At 45.8% G+C, this 10,560-nt stretch overlaps 1 protein-coding gene across 1 annotated transcript; it reads left to right on the top strand.

Moving 5' to 3' along the window:
* Positions 1–319: 319 nt before the first annotated feature.
* On the top strand, positions 320–10,267 carry LOC139624923 (divergent protein kinase domain 1C-like). Its single transcript, XM_071484340.1, has 2 exons — positions 320–703; positions 8,845–10,267. Exons 1-2 carry the CDS (start codon positions 323–325, stop codon positions 8,893–8,895), a joined length of 432 nt encoding a protein of 143 aa, XP_071340441.1. The 5' UTR covers positions 320–322; the 3' UTR covers positions 8,896–10,267.
* Positions 10,268–10,560: the final 293 nt, after the last annotated feature.

Below are 10,560 nucleotides of genomic sequence, written 5' to 3' on the forward strand. Positions count from 1 at the left end.
CACCCCAACCTCCTCCTGACGTGGACTTTGTCGCTCTATAAACTACGTCACCGCACTTTTCCCTTCACTCCTGTCATCATCACTACGACCACTAGATGTCGCCTAGCAACAGAACCTGACTCTGGGTCATGGTGACCTGCTGACAGACGACCTGTGACCTCGTTTGTTATAGGACAGTCTCAATATTTCAGTGTAAACCAAGGATTTGGAGGTGAGCATGGCTAAAATTAGCAGAGATTTAATTGGTTCGACCACGTTCTGGCTGCACAGCGACAGAAACTGCATTTTTTTTTTAAATGAAGATTATTATTATTTAAAACTCATGTCTGATGTATTTTGTGTCATTTGTGTGCTCTGCTGCCGAACCTTCATCTCCCCACTTCGGTTCCTCAGAGTCCTGCAGGACCTCAGCACCCATGTGGCCAAGGTGTTGGGCTCCTGCGGCCATTTCTACGCCGTGGAGTACCTGTCTGCGGGACACGCCTGGGACCAGAACATCTTTTCCCTGGAGGAGGTGGCTGCTCCTGGGCTGCAGGGTCAGGACCGAGCCGGAGCCCGCGGGAGGTGGACCACCAGGGAGATGGTGCACCGCATCGCGCTGAGCTTTCTGGACATGGTGTGGCACTTTGACAACGACTTCACCCACAAACTGCACCTGTGTGACATCAAGCCGGAGAACTTTGCCATCAGGAAGGACCTGACGGTGAGATTCATCCACATTTAGATTCACTTTGTTGGATAACGTCTCCTCCAGAATGAGTCACTCTGAGCCTGAATGGCTTTAATGTTTTCTGAGAATAAAATGAACATAAACAGGATAAAAGCAAAACAGGGAGAACAAGATAAAAAGGATTTTTTTAAAGCTATTAAAGATGGAGATCAGGGCGGACGGTGGATTTCGTGAGTTTTTTCTTGAACACGTTTTTTTTCAGCCGAGAGTAGGAGATGTGACCTGCTGCTGGGAAAGAGAAGGTCATTCTGTACACACACACACACACACATCCATAGTCACCTTAGATAATCTAAGTATTGTCAGTAGCTTTACAACCCAGGCTCTGGAGCTCTAGTAACAACAGGAGAGGATCTGAGCCTCTTCTCTGATTGGCTGACTGTTTTCTGAGTGATCCAATAAAAATATAGCAGATTTCAGGTAAACACTCAGAGAAACCAAATCCTGCAAGAAGGGACTTTTTCAGAGGTAAAAAAATTTTCCTGGAACTTAATTTAGACCCTGGTCCCTGCAGTGGAAACACAGCTTCTAGTGTTTGGATGTGGGCTGGTTCTCTGTGTCACTGGCAGTTTAAGGGAGGTTGAGATCAGTTTGGTCTCTGGGTTCAGTGGCCAGACTGGGGCTGGATATGGTTGGAGGAAGCTGGTAGACATGTGACTCCAGGTAATTCTAACAGTGTCTCTCTTAAATGTTCTGTGTTCTTGATGTGGCAGATGTTAGAGTTGCAGGGTGTGTGAACCTGGTCTTCTCGAGAGCTGTGTGCAGTGACCGAAGCTGAGCTATTAATTGATCTTTATTTAAACTTGAGGGTAATTGAGGGCACGGCCCTAATTTACAATGATGTCGAGCAAATCCAAATAATAAAAAGATACAAGGTAAAAGAGAAACAATCAATTAAAACAAACATATAAATACAGTTAATAAATAATGTACAGTCTAGAAAATAAAAGTTTAGAAATTATGGATTTAAAATGACCAAAAGTTACCAATGCATTAATTTTTAAAGTGTTTTGTAGTGAGTTCCAAATAGTTGGTGCAAAAAAGCTAAAAGCAGATCTTCCCAGTTCAGTATGAACTCAAGGGATATGGAGAGTCAGCCGGTCACTGGTCCTAGTGTCATGAGGTCCAGTGGACCAAGCTAGCATGGATGTAATATATGAAGGCAGCTTTCCAATAAGGGCCTTGTAAATGAGCAAATGCATATGGAAGTCACGTCTCTGAGAGAGAGGACTGCCCAACCTTTTCGTACAGAAGGAAGTGGTGGGTGTTGTAAGCATCATCAGTGATGAACCTGAGTGCAGAATGGTCGACAGCATCCAGGGGCTTCAGAGTCATAGCCAAAGCCTGTCTTTGCAAGCTGGCAGCTGATTGGTCAGTGTGGAGGATCTGGACCAGAGACTGTTTATAAACCTGGACTTAGACTCTGGGTCTGAGAAGTGAAGCCAGTGCTGAAGAGCCTTAAAGCTTCATCCTGTCTACTGACCATCAGGGGGCGACTCCACTGGTTGTAAACAGTCTGACTGTTTTGAAGTCTATGTGAAAATGTTTCTGCTTCTCTCTGATTTATTCCCTCAGGAAACGTTTTCCTGATGAGTTTATGTCTCAGTCTCTAGTTTCAAGTCTTCTTCAACACAACATGATGTTCATTTTTAAATTATGATCCATTTAGAGGAAAACAGACCATAAAGCAGGGGATGGATTAGGGCGGAGCTACTGTGTGATTGACAGACTGTACCTGCCAATCAGGATAGAGGATGGAGCAGAACAGCTCCACCTTTGCCTCCAAACATGGTTTCTTCTGGTTTCAAAAAACCAAGATGGCGACGGACAAATTACAAGCTTCACAAACCAGTGGGTGACGTCACGGTGGGTCGACACTTGGTCCTGAGGTGTTTAAAGGCTCCTCTGATGGAGCTGACAGTGAAGTAAGGATTTCCTTTTTCACTGTGTGAGGTGTGAAGAGAAAATGAAACACTGCTGCTTCCTGTCATAAACACTGTTAAAGTTCAGGGAGCGATCGGTTTGAAATGGGAAACAACCAGTGGTCTGATGTTTTATTGATCCATCCGCTGACTCTGCCCCTCTTATCAGTCACATAACGTCCTCACACTGTGCACTGATTTATGAAGTCAGGACATGTGAAGCACACTCACTCGCTCCACTGCTCATTATATCAAAGCTGACTGCTGCCAAAGCGCTTAGTGCTAATCTGTGTGTGTGAATATGTCGTTAACGCTTCTGTTTAAAGGTTCAGTTCACACAAATTACAGCTGAGCATGTCTCTCCCGTCCCTCTGCTGCTGTCTGTCCCTGCACGTGTCCAGACTCTGGGATATTCTGAATTTCTGCCTCCACCTCAGGACAGTGGAACTGACCTGAACGTATGTAGCTGCACGAAGCTTTAACACAAAGTGTGACTGTCAATTACATCATTTATTTTTCCAGTGAAATCCTGACACAAAGTTTTCCCTGAGTTGTTATTCTGCTGCGGTTTTAAAGTCTGACTTTGTAAAGAACTGATGATGGAGTCCGGTTCGCTCCGCTCCGGTTCAATTAAAGAACACCAGATAAAAGGTGATAAAACGGCATTTTGGTTCTGTTCTCTCAAAACTAATTTCACACTGTGTTAAGTCTGAACGAGGAGCAATAAACTCCGAGCGGTGACGCTCTGCATCCTGTTCTCTCCACACAGGATCTGAAACCACAGCAAACAAGCTCCATCTGAGGACGGGTCACGGCGGCAGCAGGTCAGACTAAGTAGTCCAGATATCCCCAGACCAGATGAGACATATAATCTCTCCTTCATGCTCTCGGTCTACTCTGAGACCTCCTACCAGTTGGATGTGCCTGGAAAACCTCCAGTGGGAGGGAGGCACCCAGGAGGGTCCTAACCAGGCACCCGAACCACCTCAACCGGCTCCTTTCAACATGAAGCAGCAGCAGCTCTCCTCCGAGCTCCCTCTGGACATCACAGCTCCTCATCCTCCCTCTGAGGCTGAGCCCAGACACCCTGAGGAGGAAACTCATTCCAGCTGCTTGTATCCATGATCTCGTTCTCTCGGTCACCGCCCAGAGCTGATGACCACAGGTGAAGGACGGAGCGAAGGTTGACTGGTAAATTGAGAGCTTTGCCCTCCGGCTCAGCTCCCTCTTCACCACGACAGTCCAGTGCAACGTCCTCTTTACAAACAATCAAACCACCTAAAAAGAGAAAATCACACATGTGGAAAAGGATTTCACTTCACCTCAAGAAACTGTGGACTCCCAGAAATATTAAGAAAGTGAGGTCAGAGTTTTTACCCTGGCCTTTTTCTACAGATTTTAGTTTTCCCCATATTCTTCAGGTTGGGTTCTTTATCCCTTACTGAGACAGACGCTGGAGAAACAGTGAAATAATTCAAATAAGACAAAAAAGAAAGATGATCAGCTCGAGCAAAGAAGGAGAAACGACTGATTCCTGCTGTGTCGTTCCTCGTTTGTGATTATTGTGTTATATAAAAGTCGTCCGCCGTGCTGCACCATCCAGCATAAACTGTGCACTCGCTGCCCCTTGTGTCTCCCAGCACGTGAGCCTCAACCAAGTCTATATTTGCAGTAGGGGGGTAAATGAGCAGTGGTACAACCCTGGTGATCCTTGAATTGTAATTTGTTAGCTAATGAGCTCTGAACTGTCCTTCAGGCTGGTACAGAGTCATCGGAGAGGTGCTGGTTTGAAACAGCAGCAGAAAGAGGAGGAGGAAGGTGAAGAACAAAGACTGGAGGAGGAAGCAGAGAAATGCAGCAGTGACAGATCTATTCAACATCCAGTGAAGACCTGCAGGTGAAATGCTGAGCAGGGGTGTTGCAGCTAGCTGCTAGCTCTGATTCACATGAAGACTCACAGCAAGAATGTAAATAGAAACCTTTCCAATGTCTGCAGAATAATCAGCCGCTCCTCTGTTACGACTGTCAGCCAATCAGCTCGAGACACAACAACCCTGTCACCGAGCAGACAGCTGATCCTGGACGGTCCTGCAGGACGACTGGAGGCTAAACAGCGACAGACGTGTTGAGTCTGTGGAGATGAGCATCTGACACTGAACACTGGGTTTTAGGTGAAATGTTCCTTTCATGTCGCTGCTGCACAGCAAGTCTGAGCAGGCTAACATCACACACACACACACACACACACACAGGCTCTTCCAGGTGACCTCTCCTGGCTCTCTGTCATGCAATGAGGCGTTTTTGACATGTGATCAGTTTCCTGCCATCTGGCTGCAGTTGTTGCTGCTTCTCTGATCACAGAGCAGCCGACTTCAAAGACAATCTGTCTCTGTGTGTGTCTGTCTGTGTGTGTGTGAAGGTTTTTACACACACCAGTCTGGTGTAACTATATTTTTGTCTGTTGGTCCGTCTCTGAACTCCTCCCCCCTCTGTAGTTGCTCTCAGCTCTCAGCTCACTGGTTCCCACTGAAGACATAAATCTTTAAAAACTCAGTTCAGGGTCTCGTCCTTCAGAGGCTGCATCTGGACACTGAAGGCCAAGACTGTGCCGTTTCAAAGGCTCCTGCAAATGTGTCCTCGCTGCAGCATTAAGGGCGGGAGCAACGGGTGACAAAAAGCGTAAATCCTCCGTAGACCAGACCGTCTCTTTTTGCCCTGCACAGTCTACGACGACCATGAAGGGCCACGGTCACGGCCCCTGAATTGGGACACAGTTGTAGCTATTAATTGGGACACAGCTGGACTATTATGTATTTTATTAATAATGAACAGATAAATTAAAACAGCTACTGCTCCTTATTTAATTTTTGATCATGAGAAATCTGCAGAGCCATATTCCTTATTAGAAATTTCATTTTTCTCTGTATATTATGCACCATCTAAAATGTATTCAGTGTCTCAGAGGCTCCACCAAAGACAAGATAGACAGTGACCAGGTAATCTCAGTGGGACCAACATGTCTGAGCTGAGCACAGCAGAGACAGAGGAGCAAAGGCAGACGTAACACAACAAAAACACAAACAGCGCCACACAGCATTCGAGACCTTCAGGGACCATCAGAGATGTCACTGAGCTCTGCTGCTTTAGACTCGGGCCCCTGCGGAGCCTCCAGGAAGTCCTCAGACAGGAAGAAGAGTGAGTGTGTGTGGTTTGATGGAACTGTTATTATTGGGCCCTCGACGTGACCCAGAGGCCCCTGCACTGATGTATGTATGAATGTAACTGAGTTCCCATGATCTCCATAAACAGTTTCACATGTTCAGACCTGAACTGATCGCAGCTGCTGCAGGAACAGACGTGTTGGGGAGTTTCTCTCTGACAGCTGAGACGGAGCTGCTCTCTCCTGTCACTTTGACTTTAATAACTGCAAACCTGCGGAAACGGATCTGAACTCCTGCTTTGGTCATGTGACTGCTGCCACTGTGCCTTTAAGCAACGCTCTGAGACGAGGTTCGTACTGAAGTATCTGTGTGATCTCATGTTAATCGCCTCCATTCTCTTTACCATGCACATATTGAAACACTGTTATATGTGCATGTAAACTGCACTGCACACAGAACCTCTCTTTGTTGTGTATTTTTGTGTATTTGTATTTTCTGTCCTGTTGCTGTCTCTGTTTTTACTTTGCTGCTCTGACTATGACTATTGTCCCCGATCAAAGTGTGAATGACAACAACGGTCACTGCTGATGCAGGAAGTCGAGCCTCATTGATCCATTCTCTTTTTTTTAATACCTGATGAAAGAGCAGCAGAGTGATGCTGGGACATCAGGAGTTTTTACATTTTATCTGAGTCCCTTCAGTTAAAATAAGGTGAAAAGTGAAGCTCATAACAGATTCACACTTATACAAGATGAAGGCACATTTATGTCGTATATGATGATATTTATAACTGTAGCATTGTCACAACATCTGTGTATTTGACTGAGGAACTTGGCACAAGTTTTACGCCGGATGTTTTTCATAGAGGAAGAAATATAATAAATAGAAATAAATTAATTAAGGTGAAAAAATAGAAAACTAGAATCATACACACATAAACACACACAACACACCTACATGTTAGCATGCAACAAGAGTGTACAACAATCAACACACACAGGATTGAGGAAAGAAAATCACACTAGTTACACACACACACACACACACACACACACACACACACACACACACCATGAAATGGAAACACACGTCACTAATCGATTTCCCTGCAGCTGATTCAAACCACAGCTGCTCCGCTGCTGCGTCCAGAAACACAACGATGAAATCAAACGAGCGCACTGCGTCGATCACTCAGACACAATCCCTCCTCAAGGTCCACTTACTAGTTTGTCCTGGAGCTTTCAGCTGCATCACACTGTCTTGAAATTTCTCAGTTGTCACGTTGATGAGTCCTAAATGTTGAATATTTTAGAAGTCGTGACAACAGATTTATCTCAATGTGAACTGAACAAACTTTACTGATGAAGACCAGGTCATAGGGTTAAAAGTTAAAAAAAAAAAAAAAGCTGGTAAGTGGACTTTGAGTAGGGACAGCTGTTATTTTTATTAGCGGATTCCTGCAGTGATTTTTGAGAAATTGCATTTTTATAACTAAATATTTACCAAATATTGATATCATGCTGTCTCCAGATGTTTGTGTTGGGAGGTCTGCTCTGCAGAACCTCTGGACTCAGATGAACGGACGCTACAGGGAATCCTGATGCCTCCTGCTGAAAATCGACAGTTCTCGGGTTGATGATTTTTGACAGGCTCACAGGTGTTTCCAGTTTGTGAGGGAGAATTTACAGCAGCAGGAGAGTGTGACATCACCAGCACCTCTCAGAACACGAGCCTCCTCATTTCTACTCAGACCTTCTCTTCAAATACATGAATGTCAGTCTGCTGGTCTTCGATGTTCCCCCTCTCCTTTGGGAAGCAGAGAAGCGTAACAAGGTGATTACGCCTCCTGAGTCCTGACCCCCGAGAGGTCAGAGGGTCAAACTAACTGTTGGTGTAACATTACAGTCGCCTCGGGCTCCGGTTTTATCTCGGGGACACGCGCTGATGCCTCGATATACCTTGTAGAGTCGAATTTCACGGCACTGAACCGACATGAGCTCTTCATTATGACTGAGGATTTGAATTTCACATCAAAACCTTAAACCTGTGCGCACAGGGTCGGATTGCAGCCAAGGGTGAAGCGGCTGGGATGAGAGTCAGAACCTCCCAGTCTGAGGCTGTGGCTCTCTGCCCGAAAACGATGGACTGTTCCCTCCAGGTTGGGGTCGAGTTGGTGCCCCAGGTGAAGGAGGTCAAATATCTTGGGGTCTTGTTCACAAGATGCGGCGTCAGCATTAATGCAAACCTTGAACCTGACAGTCGTGGTGAAGAAGAGTCAGGAAGCAAAACTCTTGATTTACCGGTTGATCTTCGTTCCGACCCTCCCCTGTGGTCATGAGTAGTGGTAGAACCAGATCGTGGATACAAGCGGCTGAAATGAGATTCCTCTTCTTGGTGCCTGGACTCCCTAAAACAGAGCTCGGAGTAGAGCCGCTGCTCATTCATGTCGAAAGGAGCCAGTTGAGGTGGTTCAGGCATCTGGTTTGGATCCTCCTTCCTTTGGGGTTCTTGGGCATGTCCAACTGGGAGAAGACTCCAGGGTAGACCCCGAACTCACTGGAGGGATAACATATCCCATCTGGCCTGGGAACTCCTCAGCTGGAAAGTGTTGCTGGAAAGAGCAACGTCTTGACTACCCAGCTTCGCCTGCTGCCACGATGACCTGACCCCGGATAAGCAGAAGAAAATGGACGGAACCTTAAACCTTGTTGATTTGATCTGAAGTGGATTGAGGTTTGGTGAATGAGTCAGGACAGGGTTAATTTACCTCTCTACACGGATGTTGTTATCGCAGCTTTTAAATGTGAACAGATGTTTGCTGAAGAAAAACAATGAATTGATGTGTAACAAAGTGAAATTATTGCAGGTTGATGCAAAAAGTAGTTAAAAAACTATTACCTGGGCTTCACAGCTCTGGGCTTTGGCCTTTTTCTCTACACTGCTCAACCTCCTCCACCAATCAGACCCAACTTTGGAAACATGACAAACATAAACATTAAAACTGTTAAAAGTCTTTTCTTTTTTTATACAGGGTCTGCTCCTGTTTTCAGTGTCTTTTCTTCATCCTGCATCAGAAAACTGAACCATGAGTATGTGAGGTGCAGAGGCCTGAGAGAAGCGTGAAGGGGAAGAACAGTTTGAGACTTGAACCAGGTCCTGGGGAACCTGGCAGTAAAATAAAGCGTCTCCTGTTCGGTGCGAAGGGTTAAAGACAGATGAGTGCAGCAGCTCCTCTGATCCACAGTAAGAGTTTAATCACAGAGGATCCAGATGAAGCTTCAGGCTGCGACTTTCATCTGCTGCTCCTCTTAATTAATCACACCTCCAGCTGCACAGTTCAGCTTCCTCCAGGCGCTTTCATTCATCTGCTTCGCTGGGAAACATTCATTACATCCACCTGACTGAGGAGAAAAGTGGAGGACATTTGTCACGCTGCAGAGCCTCAGACAGTTTCTCACAATTAATCAGTTTGCTCCATTTATAACGTCGCACCTGCTGGACCAGGGGGGGCTCAGAGGAGACCCCCTCCATGGATCACACACACCTGTGGTTTGGTATCAGAGCTGAAGTTCAGGCCGAAGAAAACACTCAAAGTGTGGCTCTGAAATGTGCATAGACGTACACGTTTGTGTGTGTGTGTGTGTGACCTGCATGCAGCAGTATCTGGTGCTTTTACTGGCCGGCAGCTGCCTTCACATTCCAGACTGACGGAGGCAGGAAGGAGCGAGACGTCTCCATCAGATAAAACCACCTGCACCTGCAGACACACATCATGCTGCTCACTGCATGCGCTCACACTGGATGAACTCGGAGCCCTGGTGTGTGTGTGTGTGTGTGTGTGTGGATGTGTGTGTAGTTCTGAGGACTCTCAGCCCATCAAGCAACAGAAACTGAAAATCTTGTTCTATCTACAAAACACAGACAGAATTTTAGAAGTGAAAACTTCTCTGTGGAAATTCAAAGCTGTCGTTGACTTTAATGTGTTTTGATTATTCTGAATAAAAGGAAGGTCAAATTCTTGAGAAGTTATTTTATTATTAGAAATTTGTTATATTTTCTGAGTAGTTCAACATTTGGGAATCGTGTTGATTCAGAGTCCGATGTTCAGATTGAAGCTGCCCTCACGTCTATATGTTAAATATGAAACAACATCCAGCAGCTTATCTCAGCTGAGCATAAAGACTGGAAACAGGGAAACTGATACTCTGGCTCGGTCTAAAGGCTAAACAGCAGCCCTGCAGCACATCTGCAGCTCAGTATTTAACAGGGAATATCTCCACTGTTTAATCCACAACTTGCTGTTTGAATGGACCAAACTTTCTCTTTGCTGTAAAACGACAAATTGCTGTTTTTACACTGGAGTTTTTGTGCAGATGAACAGTGGTGATGTTAGGCAAGGGAGCCCACGGCAGACCCCCCCCCGCCCGACCCCTACATGAGTATTGGCATAACAATTTACAGATGTCCACTGAACTCCTCACATGCAGGCAGTGGGTATGCTATAGCTACAGCACACATCAGGGGCCTCACTGAGGGGGGGCTTTGGGGCAACAGTTCACTGTACAGTGTCTTCGTGGGAGGTTTAAGGGGATTTATAGTTGTCATTGCAAAATGTGCTAATATGAGGGGCCATCAGGGGCCCGTTTTCCTCATGGGGGCCCCAACTGTTTGCCTGGTTTGCCTCTCCTGATGACCTCTGCAGATGAAACAAAGGAGAAATGCAAAAATACTATTAAATGTAAAGACT

Source organism: Trachinotus anak, unplaced genomic scaffold (genome assembly GCF_046630095.1).
Source record: "Trachinotus anak isolate AG129_WGS33_773 ecotype Australia unplaced genomic scaffold, CSIRO_AGI_Tana_v1 ptg000009l, whole genome shotgun sequence".
NCBI classification, from domain to species: domain Eukaryota; kingdom Metazoa; phylum Chordata; class Actinopteri; order Carangiformes; family Carangidae; genus Trachinotus; species Trachinotus anak.

Coding starts and splice junctions, on each gene's coding strand:
- LOC139624923 (XM_071484340.1), top strand. CDS start 323: ATGTCTGATGTATTTTGTGTCATTTGTGTGCTCTGCTGCCGAACCTTC. Junction 704..8,844: donor CCATCAGGAAGGACCTGACG/GTGAGATTCATC, acceptor TTTTTTATACAG/GGTCTGCTCCTGTTTTCAGT.